Here is a 15,690-nt window from a genome sequence, read left to right on the forward strand (position 1 = left end):
ATTATTAATTAGCCATGACCTGCAAGACTGCATGGACGGGAGAAGTGGATATGCAACTATGGGGGGGAGGGGGGGCGGGGGAGGAGGGGAGGGAGGAGGGGAGGGAGGAGAGAGGGGTGAAGGGGATATGCAACTGAGGAATTGAGGAGGGGGGGTAGTGATGTTTCACAGGTGTAATGTAGAGATGACAAACAAATGACAAAAGACATTGATGAGAAATCTATCCAAGTCCTTATATATTTGCCATTGTACTCAATGAGGCTAGTTGGCCTGTTGTTTGGTTATGTCCAAGACGGCTACTATCTGGCCTCCCCTTTTCAAATGCAGTACCATGACATCAGCTAGTTGGCACTGGAACAAGATGGACATGAAAAGAACCCCCAAAAATCCATAGAGGTTCAATGTGGAACCATTCTCAGGAGTTAACCCTTTTCACAAAGAACCATTCAAATAGGAATTCGATTCCACATTTTAAGAACCATAATAACCATGTGGAACCTGAACGTTCCCAATGAGTCATTTATTTGACACACGATTCTACAACATTCCATACAGCACCTTTTTGTTTTACGATTGTAGGGTTTATTGGTGGCCCTGTGGGTCAATCCGATAGCACTGTTCCTAGATGCGACATCAGGGGGCAGGTATAGACGACACATGAGGCCATATAGCGACATTGGAGTGGTGGTCCAGTTTGTGTGGAGGCCCCTGGGGGCCCTCTCCTGTGCTGCGCTCAGGGACGCCTCACTGTGCTGCCAAAGGAAGTCCAGGAGGCAAGGTCTGACCTCCACAGAATAAATAGCTTCAATGAGGTAATGAACACCCGAGGGGGATGGAGAGGAATACGCTCTGTCCCATTGTGTGTGTGTGTGTCGAAGTACCTGTGTGTGTGTGTGTGTGTGAGAGACAGACAGTGTGTTTGTGATGATGTGCCTGTGTGAGAGACAAAGAGAATGTTTGGGTGTGTGCAGGATGTGCGTGCAGTTTGGCTGTGCTTTTAGTGTATAAGTGTTCGTTAGTGGGCCTCCCTGATCAAGACGTTCCAGTATAAGCTATTATTTTAGAGACTAAGGTTGCCAGAAAAGTGTGTGTGTGTGTGTGAGTGAGTGTGTGAACGTTTTTGCAGAGGTACGCACAGTATAGTGTTTTAAGCATAATTATCTGTAAAAAGACTCTCAAGCAAGTTGAAGTACCCTTAATCAAGCACCCAAGACCCTCTTCAGTAAAACGCCTTCTTCCATTGAAGACTTCTGCAGCGAAGTAACAGATGACGACACCCAGAACAGATCGCTCCAAGGGCTCTCCTCTCCTTCGTACGCATCCACACTCGAGCTGTCTAGGTCTGGACACGAGTTTAAGGCCTCCTGCCACATTCACAGAAACCGTGCCTCTACTTGCCCCCAACCCCCTCTTTTTCATCTCCTGCATTTGAATCAAAAACACTGGGTGTCCAGAATATTTTGCATGGCTGCGATTTTTATTTTAATAAGGGATTTGCCTTTTCTCCCTGAATCACCATCAGACTAAAAGCCAATTCCATTAATTTGTTAGTTGAATTACAGCCATTCCCAGTACAAAATGTTAGACTTGAGAGGAGAGAACAAGAAAGAATATAGAATGCAGAAGAAAAAAAAAGCCGAAAGAAAGGAAGTCATGGGCTTCTGTCTGTGCTCCCTGACACGTTGCATTGTGGGTATGAATTGATTAATTACAGAGATGCTAAATAGAGCGACGCATGTTGGATTATAAACCCAACGTAGGAGTGTCATTATCCCAGCATGACATCTGTTTACCTGAGGAGGGGCTGAGCAAGGAGAAGAGCCTGGGAACAAGAGTGACGGAAAGCACTCAGCATGCAAGTTCCAATCACCCGCTAAGCGCCTGTGGGACTCAATGTTTTAAACAATACGAGTAAATTATCGTAGCCTCTTTGCACCTGCGGGAGCTTCTCAACATGTCAGAGAAGCATTTTTCTTCAACTCGCAGACCCGACTCTCGTGATTTCGGTTCAAAGGCTGCTGGAATGTTTGCGTGACCTGTTGGTCCAAAGCATTGACCTGATGGAAGAGGACCTTCAAAAAGCCATCACTTACCATCAGTGAATGTCAGATCCAAATGTTGCACAAAAAAACCCCCACCCGTTTTCAGATTATAGTGATGGATTATTAGTCATGACTGTACATTTTTGCTCTCTACTGGAGTTGTGTACCAAGCCTTTTCTGTCTTACCTTCCTCTGCAAATAGGCTCCAGAAAATGTCAAAATATATTTCCCTCTGTGTCTCTCAAATCCCCAATATTTTGCTTTCGGCCAGGTTTATCTGTAACGACACATGTTAAATTGCACACAGGCGTTTGTATGAACCGCCACTCACACTCAAGCTGTTAAAGTAACTACCCCTGTACACACACACAGACACACACATCACACACTGTAATCCACTGCAGTATTAAGGACAAGCCAGTATTTACTGTACCTCGCAACAAAAACCTTCCCACCGTTTCCTACTCTTGTCACGGAGCCCTATTGGCTGAGCTGAAGTTAAAAACCTCATTAGTTTAGCATCGTCTGGTCATAAAAAAAATCTGTGGGAGGGGTGTGTGGGGGGGGGCGCTTGCTGTCAGGGAGAGAGAGAGGGGGGGTGCAGCGCGGTGGTAAATCTTCAGATTCTTCCGGTAGTTTGTGCTATTTGAAGCCTGGTGAGTCCCACCCTCTCCCCGGCATCCCAATCAATCTTCTTTGTAAATGTTAAGTGTGATGACACTAACAGGACAGTCTTATTGACACAAGCCACCCCGCCCTGGGGCTATCTCTTACATGTCCAAAGTGTGTGTGTGTGTGTGTGTAGCAAGCAGGTGGGTACTTATAAGAATGTATATATGTGTGTGTGTGTATGTGGACACATCTACAGGGAGTGTAGTTTCGATGTGTCTGTTGGCTGAATGACGGGCCCTTAGATACCTGGGTTGGGTATGTGCATTCAAACAGCCCTGGGCCTATACATGCTGTTTTCCGAACTCAGATACATAATGCATAGGTCACAGTGTGTGTGTGTGTATGTGTGTGTTTGTATGTGTGGAGAGAGCTTTCCAGGTTGTAGTCAGCAGGGAGCACGTAGGCCAGGCTGAAATGACTGGGTAGCAATGCATTTGTGTGGGTGTTTAGCACGGACGCTGAAACACACAATCCTCCCGAATTTTGTTCCTTAATTGCTTATGCGGGCGCCGCACGAACACACGGGAGCGTTTAAACGCGCGTCGGCTCCCATTTATCTACACACGGGTTTACACAGTCGCGGTTTCCCTACGCTGTCAATGAACCAGCTTGGCTTAATGCTCTTGACATTCAGCGCCTAAATGCTATTAATTTAGAGTTATTAATGGCCGTTAAGATGTTATGTTGGGGTGATTAAGCCTAAATGTCAGGCCCGGTATTCACCACGTCAAAGTACTCCTGCAGAAGCTGGTCTTCATTTGTTGTCGCATTGTGCGGCTGACCTGCTGTTTTTGCTGTTTGGCTTTATTTGCTTTTTTTCAGCGCCTGTTTTGTAAGGTCAGGTGGACGAAACTTTGGCTTCCCGGCTCTTTGCGAGAGCGTGTCAAGTTGTTTTTGTGTGTGTTTGTGTGTGCAACTGTTTGTTTGTCTCTGTCGGTGTTCAGTGTGTATTTTATTTGGAGAGAGAGTGAGAGACAGTGAGAGAGAGAAAATCGAAGGAAAACAAGTGGGCTTGTGTGTAGTTTCGTACCCTGGGTGTCATTCTGTGTGTGTTTGTACAAGCTTACTTAATGTTAGTGTGTGTAGCATTACAGTGTGTATGTGTGTGCGTGTTATCGTGTGCCAGTGCTGCGTGTATCTCCCTGTCCATCAGGGCGCCGCGTGAAGGCACATTTGAATAGTTTCCATGGAAACCAAGAACTGCTTGTCTCTCCCTCACCCTCTCCCTCTCTCTCTACTTCCCTTGCCCTTTCTCTCATTCCACCCTGACTTTGTGCATTCTCCCTCAACATTCCCTCCTCATTCCTCTTGTGACTCTCCTCCCTCGCTCCCTCTCTCCAGCCATCCTCCCCTTTAATGCTAACCTTTCCCTTTCACTGGGAATTGTGCATCCACCAACCCCTCGCTTCTTCACTCCTCCCTCGCTCCCTCCCTCCTTTCGTCTCTCCGTCATCCCTGGCTCTTTTTATTTTATCATTGTGTGCCAATCATGTCTTCTTTTCATCTTCTTCTCGGCAAACAACCCCCCCAACCCCCTACTCCTCCACCAACCACAGCTCTCCCTCCACCCCTGCTCTCCATTCCACCCTCCCTCCTTCCTTCCCTCCCTTCCTCTCTCCCTTTACCCCCTCCAACTCCCCCCTTTGGGTCTTCTCCTGGACGCTCTTCATCGTCTTCCCCTCCTCCTTCTTCCTCCACCTCCATCCCTCTTTTGTGTATGTCTCTCTATTTATGCTCCCTCGCACCGCTCCACTCTCCTTCCTCTGCTGTTGCCGCTCTCCTCCCACTCTCTGCCTTCCTCTCCTCTCCCTCTCCACCAGCCCGCATCCTCGCGGAGGATTGAGCTCATTTACAATTAGCATGTGTACCTGCCATTAGGCCTGACAATCCCACTGTAATTAGGACCTTTTAAACGGGAGGCCATTTTTAACTGTGTAACCCCCTCCCCCCCAACCCCACACAGTCACACCCTCCTTTCTCCCTCTTTTTTCTTTCTTTCTCTCTCTCTCTCTCTCTCTCTCTCTCTCTCTCTCTCTCTCTCTCTCTCTCTCTCTTTGGGGTTTCGATGGTGTGGTTGTGTCTTGATCAACTGATCAACTCAATAAATAAAATATTCCACATGGTGCAGAGAGAGAGAGAGAGAGAGAGAGAGAGAGAGAGAGAGAGAGAGAGAGAGAGAGAGAGAGAGAGAGAGAGAGAGAGAGAAAGAGAGAGAGAAAGAAAGAGAAAGAGCGAGAGCGAGAGCGAGAGAGAGAAGGGGGTGGCTGTACAACTGCTCGTTAACTATAATCAGCATGAACATATATTCATTAAAATCGTCAGCTATGTCCCTCTTTACATTTATGCCGAATCTCATTTATACTACCGACACGTGAACACACACACACACACATACACACACACACACACACACAGAAACAACAGCTTCCACATGAAGCTATGACTAATTGTGTTTTTCCCTGCCTGTCGCCTTCCTGTGCTCACATTTCTCTCTCTCTCTGTCTATTTCACTCCCTCACTATGTGTTTCTCCCTCTCTCTATCTCCCTCTCTCAATTTGGTTTCTCTCTTTGGCTGTAAAAGAGCAGCAGTTGATAGTAATAATTGTAAATAATAGGTTTTGCAGAAGAGATAAAGGGAGAAGGGGGTGGGAGAGAGTAACAGAGAGAGAGAGAGAGAGAGAGAGAGAGAGAGAGAGAGAGAGAGAGAGAGAGAGAGAGAGAGAGAGAGAGAGAGAGAGAGAGAGGGGAAAAAATTGAGTAATGTGTGTGTGTATGACTGAAGGAGTGAGAGAGAGGGAGAGAGAGTGAGAGAGAGAGAGAGAGAGAGAGAGAGAGAGAGAGAGAGAGAGAGAGAGAGAGAGAGAGAGAGAGAAAGAGAGAGAGAGAGAGAGAGAGAGAGAAAGAGAGACAGAAAGAAAGAAAGAAAAGAAGTGAATGAAACCAGCAGTCAGGTCTGGTCTGTGTGCCTGATGGTCACTTAGCCTAGCAGCCAGTCCATGAAGCTCTGAGGCCGTCAATCTGTCAAAACACACCCAGTTCTGTCTGGTCCTCCTCGCACACACACTAGCACGCGCACACACACACATCGCTTTCTTTTTGATGTCTGCCTGTGGCCTCTGAGGAAGTCAGAATGTAATGGTTCTGGCAGTATTGAGCGTGCGTGCGTTTATCACTGGCTATGTGGGTCATTCACCTGAAACCACTTTTGGGCTTACTATGAAATCAATTGCAGCATTGCATGATTCTTTAATGGCTATTTCTTGACTGTTGTTTGTCACATTCAGTCAAGCCAACAGGTCTCTCTCTCTCCCCTCTTCTTTCAGGGACTGCATTCACACTCCTCCACGATGCTTGTCAGCCTCCGCCTCTTCCCCTCCTCTCTCCAGGACAGGCTCATCTCCTCCCCCACCTTCCCTCCCCCCGACCACTCTGCCACTTCCTCCTCCTCCCCCCACCACCACCACCAGCCCCCGCGACAGGCCCTGCCCGCCCTCTCCCTCTCCCTCTCGCTCCTCCTCCTCTCCATGCTCCTCCTGCCCGTCTGCGAATCCCGGCGGGCCGGGGGCGGGACTCCCGGAGGGGCCGGAACCAGCACGGGACAGGGCGGCGAGCGAGGCGCGGGAGGCGGCCAACGGGGCGTCTTCATCCCCCCGGCGCCGCCCCTCTCCCCCAAGCTGGCCCAGTACCTGAGCATTGCCGTCATCCTGGTGGGCAACTCTAGCGAGGTGACGCTGGGGGCCGGGCTGGAGAAGGAAGACTTCCTCAACGTGCCCCATACCCCCAAGGTGGAGCTGGTCACCATGAACGAGACGGACCCCAAGAGCATCATCAACCGGATCTGCGCCCTGATGACCCGCAACTGGCTGCAGGGCGTGGTCTTCGGGGACGACACCGACCAGGAGGCCATCGCCCAGATCCTGGACTTCATCTCGGCCCACACGCACATCCCCATCCTGGGCATACGAGGGGGCTCCTCCATGGTCATGGCCGCCAAGGTACTACTGCTCTCCTCTGTCTAGACCATACCATTTCTCTGGGAGGGGGGGGGGGTTTCGCTGTCAGGGTTGAGGGTCGTTTCGTTTCCGGTGGATTCCGGCGCGCGGGCCTTTATGTCGGAAAATGAACGTCGTCGTTGAAGGGAGGTCTTTTGTCATTTATGTTGACTTTACGCGCAGTTTCGGTGGCAGCTTCAAATGATTTCAAATGATTGAAATCATTCCATTTAGGCGTATTTAAATCAATTCTGCATGCTTACAGTCGTTGAATTGAAACGGAATAGAGAACCGCATAACCTTGACAGATCCATACGTGGAACCTGCGTTGGTATGGATCCGGGTTGCCAGGTTTGATATATATGCCGCATTCCAGGTGCTCTGAGAACAAAAATAGACAGGGGGGCGGTGGAGTTGGGGGGTGGGGGTAGCGTCAACTTTCTCCAGATTTCCGTCAGAAGTGGACGTCACTCACAGCAGCGAGGGTGTCACACGTTCATTCGCATACCGGCTGGACACGCCTCTACGGAGCCAGAGCTATTTCAGAACCCTTAGAGTGACGTGACGGCCCCTCGCTCCCTTGGAGCCCAGCCACCATTTTAGCATCTCTATTTCCACAGCCCAGCGGCCCCACGCCCCCTAGTGCAGGTGGGGTGGGGGAAGGGGGGGGGACTCTCTCTTTCCCACATGATCCCTCAGTGATTGATTTAGTCCCTTAATTGGCTTCCCCTGCGAAAGCCGGTGTTTCGTCGAAGGTTCTGACAGCGATTCGAGTCGATGCTGAAAAAGACTCACAGCTTGAAACGATGAAACACTGGCAGGTCAAATGACGACCGTGGGATTGTATGACGGGACAGGGTGGGGGTTCAAATCAAATGCTAAAATGTAGAAGAAAAGGTCAAGGACATAGATCGAACGCGTCATTTGTTTGAGGTGTATTTGATTTGAACTCAGTTTCAGTTTTTTAAGGCCTGGTTTCCATGTCGATGGTTTAACTGAGTCTATCAACCACTATTTTCAAACAGTTTGTTCTGCGTCTGATTTATATAGGATTAATATAGGATATAGGATGGTTAGGATTTGTGATCGTTGGGTAAACTGAACGTTTCAGATGTCTTGGTATATTGAAGTATCCATGGAAGTGTATCCACTTTCATGGACTTGGATAACAAAATCGCCGAAGTGAAGCGTTTCTGGTTTCTGTGACTTTTCCAAATCTTGTTTGCGGGTAAGACAAAACAAGAGAGCCAAAGGTAGATATTACAGCAAACTGCTTTCTAAAGCCCTTCTTAAAGTCCCTCCTCAACCTGTCGACCTGCGCTACCCTGCCAGGCAGACCGAATCACGTTTTTTTCTCTTCCTCTCGACTTGTTAATGGATGAAAACAAAACAAATCAGATCGAATCGGATTAGCTCGCTGGCGGGAGATGGTCCTTCTCGAAGCCGCATGGGGTTTTCTGCAAAAGGTCGGCCCTGGGTTTGCAAATAAACATGAAACAGAGACAGGCTCTCTTCGAGTTGAGCCAAAGGTTGATCACTAAAGAAAGCTTTTTCTTGACAATAGTAAGGAGGGCAAGACACCATGGCGATTGGGACAATACAAAACACAGATGGAGAAAATACGAGTAAAACGGACGGCACGATAAGAGTGTAAAATTGAAAGAAAATGAAGGCGAGAAAGAAAGAATGGATAACACGCAACGCCAAAGGTGAAGGCTACGATGAGACGAGGGAGGTCAATTACAGGGTGACAAACGGAGCGGGGTGAGTGTGGTAGGGAGGGCGAGAGGAAGAGAAAGAGGGAAAAGAACGGGAAGGAGAGGGAGACGGGAAGACGGAATAAGTGAAAACGGGAGACGCAGATAAAGAGGCAGAGGGAGAGAGAGAGTGAGTGTGAGAGAGAAAGAGAGAGAGAGTGACAGAGAGAGAGTGTTATGAAATAACACGGAGCTGCGTGCGTGGGTGTGAGGGAAAGAAGAGAGGACACTGCTCAATATATAATTACCACATTTGAAAAGCTGACTGAGAGCCAGGGGCCATGGAGAGTCAGGAGGCTAGCCACAGAGAGAGTCAGGAAGCTAGCCACAGAGAGAGTCAGGAGGCTAGCCAACGAGAGAGTCAGGAGGCTAGCCACAGATAGAGTCAGGAGGCTAGCCATAGAGAGAGTCAGGAGGCTAGCCACAGAGAGAGTCAGGAGGCTAGCCACAGAGAGAGTCAGGAGGCTAGCCACAGAGAGAGTCAGGAGGCTAGCCACCGAGAGAGTCAGGAGGCTAGCCACAGATAGAGTCAGGAGGCTAGCCACAGAGAGAGTCAGGAGGCTAGCCAACGAGAGAGTCAGGAGGCTAGCCACAGATAGAGTCAGGAGGCTAGCCACGGAGAGAGTCAGGAGGCTAGCCACAGATAGAGTCAGGAGGCTAGCCACAGATAGAGTCAGGAGGCTAGCCACAGATAGAGTCAGGAGGCTAGCCACAGAGAGGGATGGAGAGAGGGATGGAGAGAGGGAGAGGTTGAGAGAGGGTGGGGTGGGGAGAGAGATAAGAGAGACAAGAGAAAGAGATGAAGAGAGAGAGAGTGGTGTGAAAGCAATAGTAGCACAGAGGGAAAGAGAAAGGGAGGATGGAGGAAAGAAAGAGAGAGAGTGAGTGACAGACGGGATATGGCGAAGGAGGGCAGGAGAAAGACAGGGTGATGCCAAGGTTGATGCCTAACTGAAGAAATATTGAAGTGTTTTCCCTTGTCTTTTCTCAATAATTACCTCTCTCTTACGGTGTCTTATCCCTTTCATTCTTTCTCTCTGATGCTCTTTCTCCCACTGTCACACACACACACACACGTCTGTCTCCACACACACACACACACACACACACACGCACACATACAGAAGGCTGAATGCAGGCTGATACGGTTGGCATGGAAACCACTTGCTTATACATTTTCCCAATATAAAGCCAGCCTTAGAGAGAAGAAGAGGCCATGTTTATATCTGAGTGGCAGATATAAAAAGAAAGAGGGGGATGGAGAGAGAGGTTTAGGGAGAAGGAAGAAGAGGACAGCAGCCCCCATTGGAGGGTTGGACCAGGAGAGAGTGACATCGTTATAAAAAGGTTAAAAAAAAAACATATAGAGAGGGGAGGGGGGTATCAACAACAGATAGGAGAGAGGGGAGGGGGGTATCAACAACAGATAGGAGAGGGGGGGGGGGTAGAAGGGATGAAGAGAGCTGGATGAGTCTCTTGGAGAATAGATAAAAGAGGCAAAGAGGTAGAGGGGGATTTGAAAACTGCATTCGGAAAGTCGAGATCGAGGAAGTGGAGAAAGGAAGAGAAGAGATTTCCACCCATGGAGAGAGGCTGAGAAAGAGGGAAGAGAGTAAAAGAGAGAAAGAGAGCCATGAGTGGGTGAGATGGAACAGGATGCCTTAAGAGTTGTTGGGGAGTTGTGTGAGCTCAACTGTGTGTGTGTGTGTGTGTCCGTACAGTACGTGTGTATGTGCCCGTCTGTGCATGCCTGTGCACGAGTGTATGACGGAAAAATTTACGGCACCAATAACTCAATTTCCTTCAGCTAGTTGAATCCATTGTCTATCAAGCGGCCAGAAAAAAAATCATCTCCCCACCTTAAGCTCCCTCAACCCTCCAAGCCCAACATTTGGATGGTGAAACATGCCTGCTAGCCAACGATTTGAGTCAGGTGGCTGAGCGGTTAGGGAATTGGGCTAGTAATCAGAAGGTCCCCGGTTCGATTCCTGGCAGTGTCAAATGTTGTAGTGTTCTTGGGTAAGGCATTTCACCCTACTTGCCCCGGGCTTACTTACTGTAAGTCGCTCTGGATAAGACGTTTGCTAAATGACATTTAAACAAATTATTGTATTTGTTAAATTAATATATCTATTTTTTTACTTCATGAACTTCAACCCCCCCCTTCAAAAAAAAAAAAAACCCAACAACATTGTTTTTCACGGCTTCACAAATCCACAGACAACAAGCGACGCGATTGGCCGTTTCGGTGCATAGAGTGCCAACGGCGGCACCAGTGGTCGTTGAATGCCCCATTAGGGGGGGATCGCTGAACCTGCGACAGATGCAGGTGAGGCTATTAAGAAGGAGACAATACGCGCTCCGCTCCCCGTTTGGCCAGGAATTCTCCACCCTCTGTGGGTTGACACGGGCGTAATAGGACACAATGTTGGAGCGGGCCCCGTCCAAACCCTGCAAACACTAATGAGGTCTGCCACATCTATTGTTAGGAGTTAAGCTGCAGCCTCTGTGGTTGTTGGTGTGTGTGTCTTTTTCTTCTTCTTGTGTGTGTGTTTGTGTTGTCTTGTGTGTGTGTTTGTGTTCTCTTGTGTGTGCGTCTCATGTTTTTGTCTGGCTTTTTGTTTGTATTTTTCTTGTGTCTGTGTATGCGTGTGTGTGTGTGTGTGCGCGCTGGTCTTGAATGATAATGGATTCTCTCTCGTCTCTTGGTGGGATTACGGTCGGTATTTTCTCTGTAAACAAGGTGCCTGGAGCCCTCTGTCAGATCTCCCGGCCCCCAAGATTAGATACACAGTTTAACTTTCATCCCGTCATTGTTTTTACAACTCAAATGGAACATTCCTACATAAAATACCGACATTTATACCTAAACCATAAACTCTATAAACAGTGCAGTGATTCGACCCTACATACTTGGTAGATTGATTGACAGCTGATTGATTATTACTGTGACTAAATTTTTTACACCTCTGTTGACCAATGGCAAGCCTTGACCTCCTCCAATGGGCGGTTCCACTGGCGTGAATTGTCATTCGATTTGTGTGTGTGTGTGTGGGGGGGGGGAAGGCTCACAGGGAGTGAAAAAGAGGGAGAAAAAGAAAGTGGTGTCTCTTTCTTCCTTCCTCTTGCTTTTGCTCTCTCCCTTTTTCTATTGCTCTCTCTCTCTCTCTCTCTCTCTCTCTCTCTCTCTCTCTCTCTCTCTCTTTCTCCCTTTCTCCCTTTCTCTCTCTCTCTCTCTCTCTCTCTCTCTCTCTCTCTCTCTCTCTCTCTCTCTCTCTCTCTCTCTCTCTCTCTCCATTGTGTTCCAATTCATTGTTTTATGACTTTGCTCCCTGCCATTTGGCTGTGCGTTCCATTATGAAACATTGTTCTACATGATAGGATAATGGAGAGGGAGGCTGTAATGTTCCCATGTTGCAATTAGGACCCGTCCCAAAAGACAGGAGCGTTACAGAATGGCTGGGCCCACTGTGGCATATAGGCATCTGTCTTACTGTCTTACTGTCTTACTGTCTTACTGTCTTACTGTCTTACTGTCTTACTGCCTGCCTGCCTGCCTGCCTGCCTGCCTGCCTGCCTGCCTGCCTGCCTGCCTGCCTGCCTGCCTGCCTGCCTGCCTGCCTGCCTGCCTCCTGTCTGTCTGCCTGCCTGCCTGCCTGCCTGCCTGCCTGTCTGTCTGTCTGTCTGTCTGTCTGTCTGTCTGTCCCTGTCCCTGTCCCTGTCCCTGTCCCTGTCCCTGTCCCTGTCCCTGTCCCTGTCCCTGTCCCTGTCCCTGTCTCTGTCCCTGTCCCTGTCCCTGTCCCTGTCCCTGTCCCTGTCCCTGTCCCTGTCTCTGTCCCTGTCCCTGTCCCTGTCCCTGTCCCTGTCCCTGTCCCTGTCCCTGTCCCTGTCTCTGTCTCTGTCTTTCTTCCCCCTTCTTTCATCTGTTCCATCTCTCTATCTCCCCCCCACCTATATCTCTCTCTTTCTTTCTCTCTCTCTCTGTCAGCTTTTGTATCTTAGTCTCTGTTTCTCTCTGTCTCTTTGCTACTTTGATCTTAGTGTTGCAGCTGAACTGTTTCTTTCTTCTCTTTTTCACGTGTCTCCGCTTCTGTCACTCTTGTCTCACCGAAATTAATTGAACCTGTGCCATCAAAGGCGACCATTGAGAGAGCTGAGGCCAGGGAAAACGAAACCTCGATAAGTCGTCCATTTCAGAAACGAACCTCGTCGCCCAATCTCCGACTCCACTTCCCCCCCCCCCCCTCAACCTCGCCGAATGATTCCCTCTCCTTTTCCTTCCCTCGCCCCTTTCCGTTCGCTCTCTTCTTCTGTGCGTCCCTCTCTTCCGATGTGGCTCCAGCGTATGGGCAATTGGAAACCCAGGAGGTTTTCGAATCCCTTTCACGTCTGATTGAAAAAGGGGGTTTGCGTTTGCTCCGGTCCGGATAGAGTGGCAGGCATGGAGGGGTTTGTGCTTCAGGTGCTCTTTGGCTCCAAAGAGCCTAGAAAAGCTCAATGGGAGTACATATCTGGTATTTGAGAAGATATCAAATGCTACTTCTGTTTTAGGACCATCCAGATTTCCTCCCATCACATTGCAGATGGATGAAGAGAGATGGTAATGGCACACACACACACACACAGACAGACAGAAACACACACATACATACACAAGCACACTTTTGGATCCTTGTCAGGGTCCAAACTCTCGCAAACAGCCTCCAGCACGACTAGTCAAGGCCGGGGTCATTACAAGTCCAAGGTAGCGTACACACACACACCATTCCCTTCTCATTTCACAATCTCCAACCACTTTCGCTCGCCTTCATTGTGAAATGTTCAGCAGCCGCGGTCAGCTTCCTCGAATTCCCCACTTAAACCCCGTTCACATTCTCCTCTTTCTCTCTCCGTGCCTTCCTCTTCTAACATCTTAATCCTTTCATTCAAGCAGGATTTGGAAAAGCCTGTTCCTTTCTTGTCACCGCTCTCCGTGTGACGGGTGACGTCGCGTGGAGAGCGTGTGCTTCCAGGTAAGGTTTGCGAGCGGAGGCCGGACGTCGCGAGAGGTCGGCCGGCGTATGACTAGAGAGCGCTGAGGAGAGATGGGAGGTCGGCATTCTCCAGGGCACAAACACCCATCTGGCCTTTCGTCCACGCGAGACGTTTAATATGGAGAAACACAATTACCGACAGTGAGGGATGACAGACGATTCTGACATAATGATGTTATCCCTCCCTCCCTCCCTCTCTCTCCCCTTCTCTCTCTCTCTCTCTCTCTCTCTCTCTCTCTCTCTCTCTCTCTCTCTCTCTCTCTCTCCCTCTCTCTCTCTCTCTCTCTCTCTCTCTCTCTCTCTCTCTCTCTCTCTCTCTCTCTCTCTCTCTCTCTCTCCCCTTCTCTCTCTCTCTCTCCCCTTCTCTCTCTCTCTCCCTCTCTCTCTCTCTCTCTCTCTCTCTCTCCTCTCTCTCTCTCTCTCTCTCTCTCTCTCTCTCTCTCTCTCCCTCCCTCCCTCTCTCTCTCGCACACCTCACTCGTTACACCCGATCGTGTTTCGCTCAGACAACAACCAGCTGTTGTGAATCCTTTCGTTTTTTCCCGACAGCACTCTCGGTGTGTGCCGCTCGCACCGCGGCACCGACGCGTCTGCGCCGCCTTTGATGGAGCCGCCCGACGAGCCGCGGGGATCGGCGGCCTCTCCAAAACGGCGAGCTGTTAGAGCCATTGACTGTTTTCCTTTCCCGAGGCCGACGCGCTGTGATGTGTCAATCAAGGCCACCGCCGGCACGTCGTCATCAAAAACGACCCGGCAACAAGGTTGCTGGATTGAAGGGAACCTATTTACGCAAACGAATCAAAGCCGCTATGGGGGCTCAGTTTCCCACGTTCTAACGGTTGCGTGCAAAAGGGTATTCCAGTCGGTCTTAGTGCACTAGGAAGTGGGCAAGGTATCTCAAAGAGAGTTACACTACGGTTTAATGCATATGGGTACATACTTACACCCTTATCTATCATACGGAAGTGTGCACTTTCTATTAATGAGTAAGGGTATGAGTGCACACTTACGTTATAGGACTGAGTGTACAAGTGTGTGCATCGACTATGTGATGGAGAACGGCGCAAGCGAGCCCTTCTGTTTTCTAGCTAAGGAAGTATTAAATTCAACTTTATTAGATTAGATTCAACTTTATTGTCATTACACAAGTACAGGTACAAGGCAACGAAATGTAGTTTAGGTCTAACCAGAAGTGCATTGGCAGTAAGTGCAGGATATACAGTGTAGTGCAATAAAGTATGGACAGAAGCTACCCTAGAAAAGTGTAAAAGTGCAGTATACTTTTCCATGTGATAGATAAGCGTATACGTGGGTACTACCATTTGATAAGGGTTTAAATACACTCTTTTATAGGTAAGAGTCTAAGTAGACACTTCCTTTTGATACGTTAGGGTGTAAGTATACACTTGCATTTTCTGACAGAGTGTAAGTATACCCTTCTATTTAATGACTAAGCTGTAAATGACAGTGAGAACAGAGGGGTGGCCCCATGGATAAATAAGTGTGGCCAGTCTACGTGCAGTACCACGTCTGTGAATGTGTAGGTGGTGAATGTTTGGAGATATACTCGGGTTGTTAAAGTTGTTGGCGGCATAGCCAAGCCAGTATGGCTGCTTTACAAACGAAACTGTGTTAAAATCGCATAAGTACTCTCAGGGGGATGCCGCGGGTCGGGAAGTAGAGACGAGGGCAGTCGTAAGCGGCCTCGCTCAGCGAGTGCGTGACTCTACGCTGGCGGTGAATGAAGACCACGTGTTGTGATGCGGCGGTGTTTCGTACGCGGGGGGGGGGGGCGAGGAGAGTGTGCGCGTGCGGATGACGGGTGTGCGCGAGTGTTGGAGCGCGCGAGGTCCTGACTGTAGCGCGTGTGAGCGTGTGCGAAGGCGAAGGCGGGGGGGGGGTGATTCGTTTAGGGGAGACTGAAGAGGCGAGCTCTTGAGCTGTATTGTCAATGAAGGTGTCAGTCCCAGGGTGCCCGTCTCACCGCTGATGAAGCCCACTGAGCTGAGGATGACAGAGCAGGCTGCTGGAGACATCAGCTGTCACCAACAGATACACACACACACACATACTGTACATACATACATATGCACACATACGCACACATACACACACGCACCCACTCACACACCCTCGTGCACACACGCGCAAACCCGTTAATAATCAAACCTACCCTCTTGAAGACTTTTTAGG

General features: G+C 49.3%; 1 protein-coding gene across 1 annotated transcript in view; it reads left to right on the forward strand.

The window, feature by feature from the left end:
* Positions 1–6,239: 6,239 nt before the first annotated feature.
* The window catches only part of grin2bb (glutamate receptor, ionotropic, N-methyl D-aspartate 2B, genome duplicate b), a 52,530-nt gene continuing 43,079 nt past the window's right edge, over positions 6,240–15,690 (forward strand). Inside the window, 1 exon segment of the mRNA XM_084685970.1 lies at positions 6,240–6,710. Coding sequence (XP_084542096.1) covers positions 6,240–6,710 — 471 coding nt within the window.

This window comes from Hypomesus nipponensis, chromosome 21 (assembly GCF_054491055.1).
Source record: "Hypomesus nipponensis isolate SF chromosome 21, ASM5449105v1, whole genome shotgun sequence".
NCBI lineage: Eukaryota > Metazoa > Chordata > Actinopteri > Osmeriformes > Osmeridae > Hypomesus > Hypomesus nipponensis.